At 43.5% G+C, this 15,595-nt stretch overlaps 1 protein-coding gene across 1 annotated transcript in view; it reads right to left on the bottom strand.

Moving 5' to 3' along the window:
- Positions 1 to 15,595, bottom strand: part of scrib (scribble planar cell polarity protein) — a 44,833-nt gene that overhangs the window by 11,690 nt on the left and 17,548 nt on the right. Inside the window, 28 exon segments of the mRNA XM_055508394.1 lie at positions 1,424 to 1,504; positions 1,855 to 1,911; positions 2,453 to 2,509; positions 3,060 to 3,179; positions 3,308 to 3,496; positions 3,627 to 3,743; positions 3,852 to 4,028; positions 4,105 to 4,215; positions 4,564 to 4,659; positions 4,661 to 4,807; positions 5,930 to 6,010; positions 6,948 to 7,265; positions 7,354 to 7,431; positions 7,515 to 7,604; positions 8,835 to 8,897; positions 10,116 to 10,490; positions 10,577 to 10,756; positions 10,938 to 11,060; positions 11,186 to 11,313; positions 11,502 to 11,668; positions 11,875 to 12,074; positions 12,224 to 12,342; positions 12,824 to 12,968; positions 13,050 to 13,124; positions 13,765 to 13,828; positions 14,108 to 14,164; positions 14,762 to 14,851; positions 15,123 to 15,201. Of these exon segments, the coding sequence (XP_055364369.1) occupies positions 1,424 to 1,504; positions 1,855 to 1,911; positions 2,453 to 2,509; positions 3,060 to 3,179; positions 3,308 to 3,496; positions 3,627 to 3,743; positions 3,852 to 4,028; positions 4,105 to 4,215; positions 4,564 to 4,659; positions 4,661 to 4,807; positions 5,930 to 6,010; positions 6,948 to 7,265; positions 7,354 to 7,431; positions 7,515 to 7,604; positions 8,835 to 8,897; positions 10,116 to 10,490; positions 10,577 to 10,756; positions 10,938 to 11,060; positions 11,186 to 11,313; positions 11,502 to 11,668; positions 11,875 to 12,074; positions 12,224 to 12,342; positions 12,824 to 12,968; positions 13,050 to 13,124; positions 13,765 to 13,828; positions 14,108 to 14,164; positions 14,762 to 14,851; positions 15,123 to 15,201 (3,584 nt within the window).

Raw genomic sequence — 15,595 nt, 5'->3', positions numbered from 1 at the left:
TAATGGTTTCCCAGAAGAACCAATATCATCATGTTGAGTTCAATTATTTACACTTTACTCTGCTCTTTAAAGACTTTAAAGAGTATGTTTTGGAAGTGTTGAATGTCATGCTAAGGGTTAAAACTGGAGCTAATAAAACAAAACACCTTTTAATTGAGCATTAAACTGATTAAAACAGGCTTCCCTGTATCAATAACCTGTATCAATAAACTTCAAAGCAGGTTTAATAATAATAATATATAATAAAACATAAATAAAACATATTACAATGTTATCGCCTACTTATTGTCCACTTTACAGTAAAAAAAAAAAAAAAAAACGTCCTCAGGTTTAAAGTTTTTTAAAAAAGCACTTGTGATGACCTACTGCGTCTGTCACCACGTGTAATAGGGCAGAAAATCCAGCTCTAAAGCATTGAGCATGAACAGCTGCATATGAAATGTGGGTTACATTTAGCTACTTTGAACTAAAGCACATCCACATTTATTTCCGACCAAAATTAACAACAGACATAGACCAGTTTCAAGAAGAGAATAATAACAAGAAAAGACAGAAGCAGAGGCAAATAGAAAAGAGGAAGGAAAAATAAAATAAATAAAAAATACTCACTACTGGACGGAAGGACCGAGCTGTAGCTCCTACTTAAACTTCAGGGCTCTGGGAACTTAACTAAAATACTTGTCCTCCGTCTGTGTCTAGCTCCCACCCACTCAAGAGGCTTCATTCAATGAGCCAGATGCAAGTTTAAAATATCACAGGATAGTGGGCAGCTGTCCCCTTCCCCCATCTCGCCACCTCTCTGTTACACCCCTCCACTTGTCATCATGGCCCACGCTTTGGCCATGCTTCCATTCATTTCCACCTTCCTCTGTCCTGTAGGTGCTTCGCTCATTCCACAGTCTCATCTGGTCTTGGATTCAGTGGCTCTCAAACGGAAGTTTGTTGTCACATTATTCTGTTTTGTTCCTGGGTCTTCATGGTTTTCCCCAATTCCAGATTCATCATGGCATGTATGTAGGACAGGGGTCATGAACCCACATGAGATAGGTGTAGTGGCCAGTAATGTTGACAAGCGCTTCTACATATTCTTACGCTTAGAGGCGAACTTGTCACCTTGTCACGCAGACGTTCCTAAAGATCTATTCTGAGCTCGGAGCTCACACAAATATGCACACTCTTCACAAGTCAAGCCGACAAGGCTGCCCATTGTGATAAATGCAATGAACCGGATTCATGAGCCTAATAATAAATACACCTGTGTGCCCTTCACAATCTAAGGATATGGCGACACACACACACACACACACACACACACACACACACACACACACACACACACACACACACACACACACACACACACACACACACACACACACACACACACACACACACACACACACACACACACACACACACTTACCCTGTTGACCTTCTGCAGGCTGGTGGTCGGCAGAGCAGCCAGGGTTTTGTAGTCAAGCTTAAGGGGTCCAGGGCCAATGTTCTACAGAGAAAGAAATAGAAACAAAGGTATGAAGAGGTCTAGGCTGGTGGTTATAGGACAAGCACTGGATGAGTTTTATTGAGGATGCCCATAAATGGAACTGTAGAGAACTATTCATGATGAACGACCCACAATAATATTGTAAACATCACCAAAACCCAACTTGTAATGTCTTATGTTGCTGGAATGTCACTCCTCTACCCCCCTGGCAACAGTTTGCATCTCTTAGGGTTTTCTCTGATTAAGCAGTGTCTTCAGACAGATTTAAAATGGGAAAATTATGTTTCATCTAAAAGGCCAGGGGGACAGTAACATGTCTCAGGACCTGCTGATGAGGAGGAGTGTCTCACCTCAGTCTCCTCTTCAATCAGGCGAGTTGCCTCCTCACGCTCCAAGCGCATTCGCTCCTTTACCAAGAAAGGAAGTGGGAGGAGGAAAGTATAGAAAACACCCCGGCACACACAGCCACACAGAAATGTAATGAGGGATGAAATGAGAAGGTGAAGGAAAGAAATATTAAAGGAGGCATAGTGGAAAAACAGCAGTGGAGAAGTGGTGAGGAGATGGGATGATTGGATGATTGTGTATCACACCAAACACACCAAAGGTAGGAAGGAATGATAGAACAAAGGGGGAAACAAAGGATAGAATCCACACACGTTAAAAAGTGAACTATTGTTTGGCTTTAGGAGCAGAAAAGCATGCAGGAACGGTTAACGGTCAAACAATATCCACACAAGGTGCAGAGGAGAAGCTTTATTCACCCGATAGCAGACGACCCTGAGCATCAGACTAATGCTCCGTTCTTCAGTACTGTGCAAATTCTAGTTTGTCATTTTTCTCAAGCAAAAACTCAATAATCCTGCCCAACTTCATCACCTGCTTGTCTAACAGATACAATTGCATTTAGCTTTTCCCCAGACTGCAGCATAATTCACTTTCACTTACCACTTTTTCCATCTCCTCTCGCTCCCACTGCGAAGTCTCTCTCACCATCTCCGACTCCTGCAGAAAATGTAAATTCTGATTATTTACTGAGTTTAAATGATGACTCATCGCTAGGGCAGTGCCAGACTAGTTTGACAAATAACTCGCACGCACTATGTTTTCAACAGACCCCAACAGATCCCGACATTCCTTTAGCAGGAGCAGCCTCCCAAAAGTTAATCTCGAGACAAAATAAACAATTGTGCTGGTGCTCTCTGGCTGCTCTGATGAAAAAATGGGTGTGCGTGGTTGGAGTGAGTCACTGGTGTTAGAAACTCCACCAGCTATAACCAAACTGCTGTGGAAGCACAGTGTTGATTTGCCAGAATTGCTGAACAAAACATTTAATTCATGTGTTGTCTACCGGGGTATTAGGCTCCATCAGGATGGACCAAACTGCACCGATTTACAAATTAAAACCCTACTGCATCAAGGAGCTTCATGATTTCAAGCTATTTATTAAGTTTTAGTTTGTGAATGCCAACACTAGTGTTTATAACAGTAGTTTCCTTTAGTGTCTATTTTACATGTTTAAAAGTGGAAACATTACAAATCTGTATCTTTGTACCTTTTGTAGGATGTCCATCTCCTCTGGGCTCAGGTCTCGATCTATCGATGAGATGCTCTCCATACTGTTCTTGCGTACAATTCCAGTTGCAAATGGATTGGCAATAATTCCAGGAGAAGACTATATGTACACAAATAAGACATTTTTACCATAAAGGACGCTTACATAATTAAAACATTCATACAACTCATTACTATTATAAATATCTGGTATTTTAGCATGTAATGTTTTGTTTGGTGGTGTCTCACCTCCACAGCAGCTACTTTGTGCGGGTCAAAGCCATCACACACCAGCATCACCAAAGAGTCTCCAACGGCGCGAAGCACTCGCACTGCCTCCGTGTGCGTCATTCCAAGGAGGCTGTGGTTGTTCACCTCCAGGATCCGCATTCCGACCTGCAGGCGTCCATCTCTCGCTGCCGCTCCGCTTGAACTCACCTGTTTTAAATGTAACCAGAATGTCTTGACTGTATCAGACTGATGCATTGTCTATTACAAGCAACACGCTTTAGTAAGCTGAAGATCAAGTATTGTGTTGAATAATATTGCCAATAGACAATGCCAATACCTTAGAGATGAAGATACCCTCATCAGTGGGGTCAAACGGGTTTCCAGCATGACCTTTGGCTCCTCCACGAATGCTAATGCCCAGCTTCTCACCCGGCTGCTTGTGGATAGCAATTTCCTGCAAAAATACAAATGTGCAACAGCTTGTCAGGAAAAACAAGGCACAATAGTGTGAGTTTAATAGCAATTGTCAGTATACTGATATCTATTCTGTGGCTTGTTCTACCTGCATCCCAGGTGGCGACGGGTCCCTGCGCACTAGCATACAAATCTCCTGCTTGTTGGCCAGCAGGGCTCGTACAGCTTCTTGATGTGTGGCATGACGCAGGTCAATGGAATTCACCTCTAATATCCGGTCGCCAACACGCAGTCCACTTTGACAAGCCAGGCCATTAGGAATAACCTGAAAATGAGACGGCACATGAAAAGGTAATAGTGGCACTAATACATAGGAAAACTGCAATACAACAAAATAATACCTTTGAGATGAAAACCCCAGGTTCATTGATGCCGAAGGGGTGACTGGCATGGTCACTACCTCCTACGATGCTCAGGCCTAGAGGACCACCTGACTTCATCAGGGTCACTTCCTGTTGGCATAGAAAATGAAGACTTTTAAAATGTAAAGCCAACTGATCATCAACTAGAATGTCCACCTCTACCTACATAAAACAAACTAAGCTGTCTCTCTTGTGTGTTTACAGACCTAAGCAGCTACATAGTGTTTACTACAACCTTATAACCTACACTACACAGCTATTTTAATTAGACCAAGCCCTCGTACCATGCACCATCTTCTCTGGAACTGGAGAGCATTAAGAACAAGGCAGGGGCCAATTAAAAAACATTAGCAATAAGTCCCTCAATGAGGCTTCCACTCCCTTTCATTACAACTAAAATGCTGTTCGTCAGGTGTAAGTCAGTTTTTGCCGTCTCACCTCGATTGGATACTCATCTTCCATCCGGCTCAGGTGATTCCCATGAAGGCCTGTCTCCTCCTGGTCTGGAGATTCTGAGGGCTCGGGGGGGGGGGGGGGAATGGGCTCGTGCCCGAGACTGACCTGGAGAGCCACCTGGTGGATTCAGGTCTCTCTCCACTAGGAGGGCGATGGTGGGGGCGGTGCCGGTAAGCAGCGCTACTGCCTGGTCATGTCTGGCTTCTGTCATGTCTACACCATTGATCTGGATCGACAGTAAAACCAACCAAGTAGCATTTATTTATTTATTTTTACATTTACTAAGATTTTGTAAGTGGACAAAAGTGAGTGGTCTTATCTGAAGAACAACCCAACACCGATGTAGAGCAACAAGAACAAGCAGAGAGAAAGAAGGATCAGGGGCAGCGCTGCTGCAGGCAACCTAAGCTGGAAGCGCTTCCCTGAGGGAGGGAGGCCACAGGCAGGCCAAACTAGTTTCATTTATTAAGGAAAATCCATTAGTCTAATTATTGAAATCTTTATTTTAATAATTTTAATAGTTTTCTAGCCCACATTGCCTTTGTTTACTTAAAATACTATTAAAAGGGTCATTTATGAAAATGGTTTGCTCTTAAGTCAACAAAGGCAAACAATGACACTTTTAGTTTTGTTAACACCCTTGTTCAAGAAATTAATTTGTTGACTTGAGGCATGCACAGCCTAGGAAATGGCATTCTAGTCCAAAGCGACAAGCAGAGGTCAGCTCTGACCTGACAGTACCAGCTCTTACCGTCGGCTGAAGGCTGTTGCAGCCGCTACCATGGTCGACATGTAATTGCCATGACAGTGACGCAACAGGCTCAGCTCCCTCCACCCCAAAACCATACCCTCCACCAAACAGGCAGGAAGAGGCACTTAATGCAGTAGTGAGCATGCAGGGGAAGAGAGCGTGAGGAGAAAGAGAGAGAAACTGACACGGAGAGCAAATCTCTCAGGAAAGCAAAAGGCAGAAGTAGGAGGCAATTTAGTTTCTGACACAACAGGGAGTTACTGTAGTCCACATTCATTGTTCATTCAAAGACATGCAACAGAAACTAGTGATAGAGAAGAATAATGCCAAGCTCCATGTATTAACAACAGAATGAGCCATATGGCGTTTAAAATTTCAGTCAATTAATGATACGAATCTGACTTAGAATTAATGAAATCTGTATTAGTATACTGTATCAGCTATCAAATAATGGTTTCAATCTAAAACAAAAAAGCTTCACTTTGCTTCAGATATGAGGGAACTGTGAAAAACTGCTTAAGACCTTCAGTAATAAAAGTAATTGTTGGAACATAGGAACTACAGAGATGAAAGAGTGAGAGAAATGGTAGGACTCACAGAGATCACCCTGTCGCCCACACGCAGTGTGCTGTCTCTATGTGCAGCTCCACCCTCTGCGATGCGAGAGATGTAGATTCCCTAAAAGCAGAAAAAGAGAAAGGTTTTAATTTTTGGACATTTCAAACCTACTAGGTTCAAATACTTAACGAGGACAAAGAACACTTAACTATAAGCTGTGTTGTCAGTATACAGCATGATCATCTATACTTCTGAGCTAAACAAAGATTTCTTAATTAAGAATAGCACAGCTTTATGAACTGTTGGCATTTATGAAACGTTAGCAGCCAACAAATGTCATACAAACAAATCTAACCCAAAAAACACACTACACAGCACTAAACTACAGGAATCATTAAAAAGCTGGACTCTTGAGACACATCGTTCCCTTTGTTAAGACAAATTAGAGTTTGTTTGTCCAAATTACACCCAGATGAAATCCTGTGTGTAAAAGTGTAAATACATGCAAGAGTAAAATTTACTGCAGCCACCACGTATGAACTAAAGCCAACTCAAATCAAGTCACTGCATCCTTTTCAAAGCGTTTTTGAAAGAGACGCAAGACTTACAGTCAGACCAGCCTAAATCATGAGTTTATGAGTCCTTTCCTCTTTGTGGGCTCGATGAGCTGCACAAGTTGTAATGCAGCATTGGGCTTGGCCAAATATACACCTCACCCTGTCCGATTACCGTGGCCCTATCGAGTGTCAAGGCTGGCTATTCATAACTCTGTCTCCCAGGAGATGACTAGAAGCTTGAACAGACGCTGTTAAAAGACAGATCCCTGTGACGGAGACAGACTGCAAAAGCTCAACGTCAAAGACCCATCACCTGCTATAAATACATTTAACATGCTAACTTATGATAGACTGTGTTTGAGATGCTCCTACATCTCCATTCATCTCAAGATTACAACTATGATCCAAATCAAAGGAAGATGCCAAGTGGATAATAATTGATAATAATTCTTACACTTTGTTCTCATGTCACCCTGATAATCAAGACAGATGTGTCTCACCGTGTCTCCGGTGCGGTATGGTGTGGACCCTTTGCCCCCCGCGATGCTGAATCCCAGCCCCTTATCATTTCGAACCAGGCAGGTGGAGAACCGCTGGCGAGGACCGCTGGGACTCGTCTCCATGTTGAAGGCGATACCGCTGCTTCTCCTCTCCCGGGGGAAATAGTCATCCTCAGGCCTCAGTGGTGTGGTGGTGATGGCGTTCTCGGGCTCCACCATACGCTCTCGTAGCACCGTCATGGAAACTGTAGCACCAGAACTGCGGAGAGCCTCCACCGCTGTGTGATGTTCTGCTTCATGGAGGTCTACTCCATTCACCTGAAGTGAAAGTTAAGAAAGACATATGCTGAATTATTATCACAGCCCATCTTTCACAGAAACATTATGTGGTTTAAGTTATTTTTACCTCAAGGAGTTTGTCTCCCACTTTCACTCCTGCTCTGGCTGCAGGACCTTCTTCAGAAACCCTGGAGATGAAGATTCCCTGAGGACACAACAGGATGAAGTCACACTATACGACAGATGGCCTTTGTTTTGCTATAGGTATCAAGATATAACACGACTTACTTCGTCATCACCCTTGTAAGGGGTCGATCCCTTCCCTCCAGCAATGCTGATGCCCAGACCGCCCGTTTGTCGCAGGATGGTCAGAGTGTACTGCAAGTCGAGGTGCAGGAAGTCAACAAATACTACACAAAAACTGGTAAAAACTACTTAACTTAGGACAATATGAGGGGAAGGTGATCTCACAACGCTGGTATTGGGGTTTTTATTCATTTTTATTGCTTGACTGACTAGAATATTAGATTTGGGTTGGGAGTGAGCTCCCTCATATTGTCACAAGTTGAAGTTCATTTTAGCAGAGCTGCATCCTGTAGTCATGCCAATAGGAGGATGGAATTTTTTTTTATAAGGCTGTCAGAAACCTAATGTCAGACCAAGTGCAAATTTTACTGTATTTAAAACACAGCCAAGCATTTGTTGAAGCCAAATCATCAACCACTGAACACTTGACTGACACTAGACTTTAGACCTATACTAAACGAATACACGCTGTCTGAAATCCTGGCTACACCTTATTAAAAACAGATCACTGTGTTTTATCTAGTAACACGCTGTGTATATCCTGTATATTTGGAAGCCATGCAAAAAAGGAGTAGGGATGAAAGATGGACAGGTAGAAGGATAGTGAAAACACGTGTGGATTCTTCAAGATTAAACTTTGTATATATAAAATAGCACAAAACAAAACCATGCAAAAATAACAGAATGGAATTCAATAAGTATAATAAGTAAATATTTTTCCTTTTTTGTACTTTTGCCGTCTACACAATAAACATTTTAATACGGAGCGTCACCTTGGCGGTACATACCATCACTCTACGCCTGTTTACCAGACTAAAACCCTGGAGCAAGCAGGTACAGCAAGCTAATCATGTAGCTCAGCAACCAGGCCATCCAGTTCAGGGCAGAAGAGTGTGGAGAGGCGATGGAAAGAAGCAAAGCAGCGAAAGCAGAAGAAGCCAGGAGGAGCATAGTGGCAGAACCTGACGCTGGAAAATCTGCCTGAAATTCCCATTTTCTTTGTTTTATTGTTCTTTTTATTATTTTTATTATATTAGATCAGCACCGTGGGCTTGATATGATGTGACCTAGGAGCATCATACCATCTCTCTTCTTCAAGTTATTTATTAATATGGTTACTACCCTCCTGCATTCAGGTTTTGCCACAATGCCATTCTCTTAAAAGAGCTGTGGTTAGGATGTCCCTAGTGATCAGCTCAGAGTAACCATGGATTCTGTGAGTTCACCCATCTACAAGGGTGAGTGAGTAGATGGGTGAGTGGGGCATACATAAAGACTAGATGGGAAAGAGTATGTACAGACCTCTTCCTCCTCAATTCGAGCAGGTTCAATCAGCAGATTATTGACTTGATCAAATGACACCCCCTGTTAGGACAGGACCAGCGAGAGGCATGCGGATTAGTCAGGCCAAAATAAAATCCGCTCACAGACACACACAAACACACACACACAAAAGAAAATACTTTCCATAAACGTCCCAAACACACAACTCTTCACTGCCTGCTTGCAGGATCTGGGACTTGAATGTCCACCGTGATGATCACCTTGAAGCAGAAGTGGTCCCACACTCACTCCCCAGCCACCAGAAGCAAATACAGGCAGAGGTGGAAAGACAAGATCAATGAGCTGAGCTTTAGTGGAATACACACAAAGTGCAAAGAGAGCGGACAAAAGAAGGCAAAAGCTCCCAAACCAGATCAAGCCCAGCCTCCAAACCACAAATAGTGATTTCCTCCAGTAGCAACGCAGCAATTTAGGTCTAAAAATCAGATGCTTAACAGCAGGTTTGGCCTATAAATAGAAATAACTTTAACTTCCAACAACGTTGCAGAGGTTCAATGAAATTAATTGTCGATCGAAATTTGTCTTGAGTTAAAGAGAACCTATTCTTTATGATGGGGAACATCCCATTACTAGATAACACAGACAGGGCTTGTTGGAGCTCACATTCCAGCTCTGCCAATACATGTCCTGGTTGGTCTGAGTTCAGTCACACAAACAGAACCCCCCCACACACACACGTACACAGACAATCCAGCTTTAGTAAGATAATCATGTTTGATCACAATGTTACAAAAAAGCATTTCTGGAATTACCACGATAAAACTGCTCTAATTAGAGCCCCTTCAAATGCTAATGATCAGTAAGAACTTGATTCTATATGCAGCATTTTAGCAGCATTCACTCACTCAATTCATTCACACATGCCCGATGTTATAAAAGCCGAGTGTGAAAATGTTCTTAAATTCAATCAGGAGATGGCTGATAAGGTGAGAGGTTTAGTACTGAATTGGACCAGTGTTGAGCAAGAAAGACTGCAACACAGTTCGTATTGGAGAGATGTATGTATGTTTCTGTTTAAGTCAATCGAATGCTGTGGAGAGCATAAAGGAAGTCACTGTAACTTCGGAAGCAGCCATCTTAACCTGGTCAGTTTATGTTGAGGCTACAAAGAAAAATCCTGGATGTAAAGACACAAAAGTAGATCTTTTGATTTCTAAACACGTGAATACGTCAGCGCAGAGAGCGGTGATGTTTTGCTGACACGTAACCTTTTTACCTAGCATGACTTCCTTCCTTTACCTTCACTTGACTGGAGTTGACCTGCTGCCGGCTGTCCTCCAGCTCATCCATCCTGTGATGGTGCTGTGGGGTGCCTAAGCTCTGTTCCTCATCCTCTTCCTCGTCCTGCTCGTCCTCAGCAGCCTGAGTCGGCGAGTGGAGCCCGTCCGGACTGAAGCCCTGTAGCAGCGCGGCTACAGCCTCGGGCTTGGGCAGCTTGGTGATCTTGAAGTGCTTCTTGTAGTGTGGCGTGTCTTTTCTGATTAGGCGCTGCTTCTCTGCGGGGAAAGCCGGCCTCTCGTGGTCCTCATCACTCCTCTCACCATCCTCTCCGTTCTCATCGTCATCGTCATCCATACCACGAATGATGGGCTCCTCCGCGAAGTGCACACTCGGCTGGATAAAAGAATGACATGTCAGAATTTACTGCATGGCTTTTGTGTTAGTCCTAGTTTTGGTCTAAATATATTCTGAATATTCACCTCAATGTACTCCACCTCCATCTCATCCACTTCCCCCACCTCCTGTGCAAAGCGACCATCCACAATTTCCTCCCTTGGTAATGTGAAAGTCACATTTTGCCTGTCCTCGTGGGAGGTGGCTGACAGTGTGCTGTCCTGGGAGTCATGGCTCTGATTGGACAGGTCACTGAGACGCTTCCCCTGAAAGCAACAGCATCAATTTTATCACCCATCACAATCACCATCAGAAGATGGATAAAGACACAGATGAGAAGAAAGCTGGTTCATTGTGGGCACAAGGTGGTCCTCCATGTTCCTTCACATTTATGAAACCTCTGTACTAAAGTACACCTTAAATTCCTAGCTGGTTCAGTGTTTGTACCTGTGGATCAGGGGAGTCCTCTCCATCTGGTCTGGATGTGTAACCTTCATTCCTTCTCTCTTCTATCACCTTCTTCATTTCCTTCAGCTCACTTGGGTGGGGCGTGGCTCTGCGCTGAAGACCCTGCAGTAAGGTAAAACAAACATTAGGAACATGATGTTGGCCAGTATTAAGCAAAACACCACAATCCTCTCAATGGAGGACTGTGAAGGAGACAGAAAAGACACTGCATTATTGAGTTTCCTCACTCTGCGCTCTGCAGCAGCATCATCCTCCTCCTCCTCGGCCTTGGTCTCCTCCTGGAACTGAATGACTGACACCCGGTTTAGGTTACTGTCTGTCCAGCTGTCATCCACACTGTTCTGTAACAGGTTCTCTGTGAAAAAAGAGAAACGCAGTATTAGCTTTAGGGCGAGACCAATACTGTGCCAAACTTCAAACTAATACAGTAATTAGTTTAAATTTTATTTATTGAAGACTGTGAGTATCATATTTGAAAGACTGACAAACATTTTATTACAGAGTCCTTTAAGTTTGACATCGCATTAGCATAGGATCACTCACCAAGGCTGGGTGAAGGCTGCTGGGGCAGTAAATAGCAGGTCAACACTTTCTCCCCTGTCCGTTCATCGTCCTCCGTCTGGAACTTGAGCATTGGCTGTGACTGGTTCTCTGCGAGCCACATGGCCTTCAGATTGAGGTTTGTCAGGGAAAAAGGCAAGTTTTGTAACCTGGAGTCAGGAGAAGATTAGATTAACAACTAGAGTTTTAACCGATCCATCAGTGAATGGGTTTTCAATCATGATGCATTTAGTGGAGCTTTAAAACTACACGTTGTCAGCTTCATTCTAACCAAACTGGGGTGTGGCAAATGCATGTCATTCACTAGAAGCGCCGATGTGTGTCTTAAACATTTCAAGGAGTTAAGTGAGGTTACCTGTTACCAGCCACATCCAGCACATGCAGTTCAGTGGCATCTGCAAGCTCAACAGGCAGTTTGCCCAGGCGGTTATCCCTCAATGAGAGAACGTTGAGGCTAGCGCAGCCGCCCAGCTCTTTGGGCACGCTGCCCAAACGGTTGCGGTCTACATTCAGGTTGGTCAGCTTCTTCAGCTTGCCCAGCGAGCGAGGAAGTGACTTTAAGGAGGGGAGACAGGGGCCATCAATAGTCGGGAATCAATGATGAAACCTAATAGCTGTTAATGTGGCTTAGATATTAATGGGCATACATAAATCCCTGCTGGTTCAGTGCACAGCTGTTGTAACTGACCATAATATCTTCCTACCTGCAAAAGATTCTCTGTCAACACAAGCTCTGTGAGGTTTTCACACTCTCCTATTGAATCAGTCAGATGGGTCAGTCTGTTCTGATCCACTTTCAGGATGGAGAGCTGTTTCAGGCAACCTGGAGACAAATCATAATATCACAAATTGTGGCACAACTAAACGGATAATAAAGTATTTGCTATCCTGGGTTACTATGTCTGTGTGAATCTGTGGGCGTGTGTCTTTTAAACTTGATACTATGGATGCTCTTAGTGTTTTAGCATGGTCCTTTAAAATATTTCAATTCAGTCAATCTGTAGGTTTTAATGTTATATCCACTTGCCACTGGAGGGCAGTGCTGTTTTTTTTTAATTTCAATAGGCAAAATCACCTGCACACAGTGGCCATGTTACAAGGTCTTTTTGATTGACTGTGCTGCTTAATAAGCTGGCAAACATTCAACAAGACACACCCAAAAACATTTTCAACGAAAGCTCGAGAGGAAACAAAACATTCTAATGCAGGATATGAAATAAACACGTCATAACTCAGTACACTGGTAGTACCTTTATGGACTTTTGTTGTAAGAATGTGTTTATTTTTGCTCTTGTATTTCTCACCTATGCTATCTGGGACGACCTCCAGCAGGTTTTGTGTGAGCAGCAGGTCAGTGAGAGCTAGGAGGCCGTTTAGCTCTGAGGGAAGCTCCTCTAGACGATTCTCTGACACATCCAAACACACCAGTCTCCGGAGGTTCCCCAGCTCCTACACACAGTAAATATCACGTACAGCAATCCTTCCTCCCACAGCAAAACAATAAAAGTAAATCTACCAAACAAGACTCACTGGTGGTAATGAGGACAACTGGTTACGGTCCAGCCACAGCTCCCTGAGGTTCGGGAGAGCACCAAGAGTGTCCGGCTAGGACAAAAGAGGATATTGTTTTTGTTATTAATTGACAAAAAGACAGAGAAAAAAAGAACTGAAACACATACACCACAACAGCAATGAAACAGGTTGCTGCATTTGAAAACTGTTGGCTAAAGGAACAGACCGGATTTCTATCTGTACTTGTGTACATTGGTGTTTTAATATTGGATTACTAGACAGCTTCATTTCATTAGTTTATTTAACTGAAGCAACAAAAAAGGTTAATACTTTTTTCCATTTCTCTAGATAGGTTTGCATCCCTGGCCTCATTAATGTCTGTCAGTCAGCAATGCTTATGACAGACTTTCACAGGCAGTGTCATCATGAAGTGTTTGCTCAGCCACCGCCCTGGGCAAGTCACAAGGCACTGTTTGCCCCGTCCCACTGAGGCAGGTAAAAGTTTCCAGGCTAGAAGCAGCAGTCATTCAGTACAGGCAGGCTGGCCTGTCTGACAGACTCACTATGCTGGATTTGGTAGGGTAAACATGTGGTCTGGATAATAATTATTGTGGTGGGACATTGAGAAGGAGATTTACAATACGTGTCACTGTGAGTGAATATGGACTAGTAGTGTAAAATACATAGCAGTGGGCGACATTCGGGCGCGGATGTTTACCGGGAAGTTACTCACCAAAACTTCCAGTTCATTGCTGCCAAGGTCCAGCTGTTCCAGTTTCACCAGGAAAGAGAGTGACCTGAATTCAAATAGAAAACAGAACGAGTGTTACGTCACAGAATTATGCGTCCTGAGGAAACAAAAGAGGTTTGGTAACATTCTTTCATTCATTCTAAAAGGCACTAGTTCAATTGTAAAGTAAGGTTAATGCAGTCATAAAAAAGAATGACTTTTTCCTCTTGTATTGCACGATCACTGTCATCTTGTTTTGACAACAGCCACTGATTGATGGAGATGGTTGGGAAATAGATGAGAGACTAAGCTTAGCGTATGTACACTGAATTGAGATGACACTTACGTGGGCAGACACTTCAGCAGGTTCTCCCTGAGCTCCAGTGTCACCAGGTTGGCCAGGCTTTAAACACAGAAGTGGTAGAGGGCAGGGAGAGGAAGGGAGGATGGGGGAGTGAGAGGAGGGGAGAGGCAGGTTGGTTAGTCAGATGGCAGGTCTGTTCGTCTGGGCTGCCTGGCATAGAGAGGGCCTCCTCCATCTGTCTGAGCACAGTGGAGGCCCACAGCGCACAGACTGCCTGCCTCAGAGCCCACTGGGCACCAGAATCACACTCCTTGAAAACCTGCTCAGTTGCCTTATATTCCATGTCTGGCAGCCTGGACCAGCGTAATGGCTGGAAAGTGCTTTTACAATTGTGATGAAAATCCTATTCTTGAGTTTTACTTTTTACTACATTTTTTCTTGCATGATCTCAATTTTATTATTAGTCCAAGAAAAACATTTGAGTTTGACCAAGGAGGCAAAATGATTTAAAATGCATTCAGAAGATTTCATATTCGTGTCCATGACAAACTTAGAGAGACAAATAACCATGTATGCAAACATTGACACGGGTCTGTCACGGAGGAGAACAACTTCCTCCATCAGAGTCAACAAGGTCAGATCCAGAACTTTCTCATTGCCTGTTTTCTACCAGAATGATTATATTTGTGTACATACTTTCCAATGTCGTTGGGCAGCGCCTGTAGTGACACGTCATTCAAGGCCAAGTGAGCAAGTGCTCGGAGTTGAGTGAAACCATCCGGTAATCTAAGGCAGAAAGATAAGAGGGAAGAAGGATGCAGACAGTTTCCTAGGGCTGTTATACAATGCATGGGCATTTGTTGAAGTATCTATTCAGCATGTAGTTTTAACTTGCATTCTTTAAAATGTGATAAGAGCATGTTCCAAACAGAAAATAAATTACCCAAAAATACCCCCTTCTATTAAAACCCCTCCACCCCTTGTTTCATCTGAGCAAGCACAATATTTTTTCACGGTTATTAATGCGTAGAGTAATGGGCTTTTCCAAACCACTTACCTGGACAGGGGGTTTCCACTAAAGTCTGCAATCTCCAAGGCCCTGCAAAACTTAATGCTCTCGGGGATCTCAGGAATGTCTGCAGCAGAGGAAAAAAATCGTGTGAGGGGGCAAGAGTCAGCACAACTGAGACATAGATGTAGACTGGTGGAGTTGCACTTTATAGAGGGAAATATGTAATAGTCATTTTTGTAATAACAACCACATGGCCATGAAAGCCCGAGGAGAAGCAAACAGGGGACAACATGGTGAGTGTGGTGTCCCAGCGTGACACTTTTAGGAAGGTTTCAAGGGAAATTAAACATTTACAGCAGATTGTATTATTACACTGGCAAAGTTAAACTACAACTGGCCCTTGATCAGGACATGGGCAGCAGTTACTCCAGTGCGTTATTCTGGTTTTACCTTGGAAATCCCTACTGAGCCAAAGGGCCTGTGACACTTATCTAGCTCAGAGGTGTCCTGCCACAGGA

This window comes from Betta splendens, chromosome 4 (genome assembly GCF_900634795.4).
Source record: "Betta splendens chromosome 4, fBetSpl5.4, whole genome shotgun sequence".
Lineage (NCBI taxonomy): Eukaryota > Metazoa > Chordata > Actinopteri > Anabantiformes > Osphronemidae > Betta > Betta splendens.
This window is presented reverse-complemented; position numbering and strand designations above follow the sequence as displayed.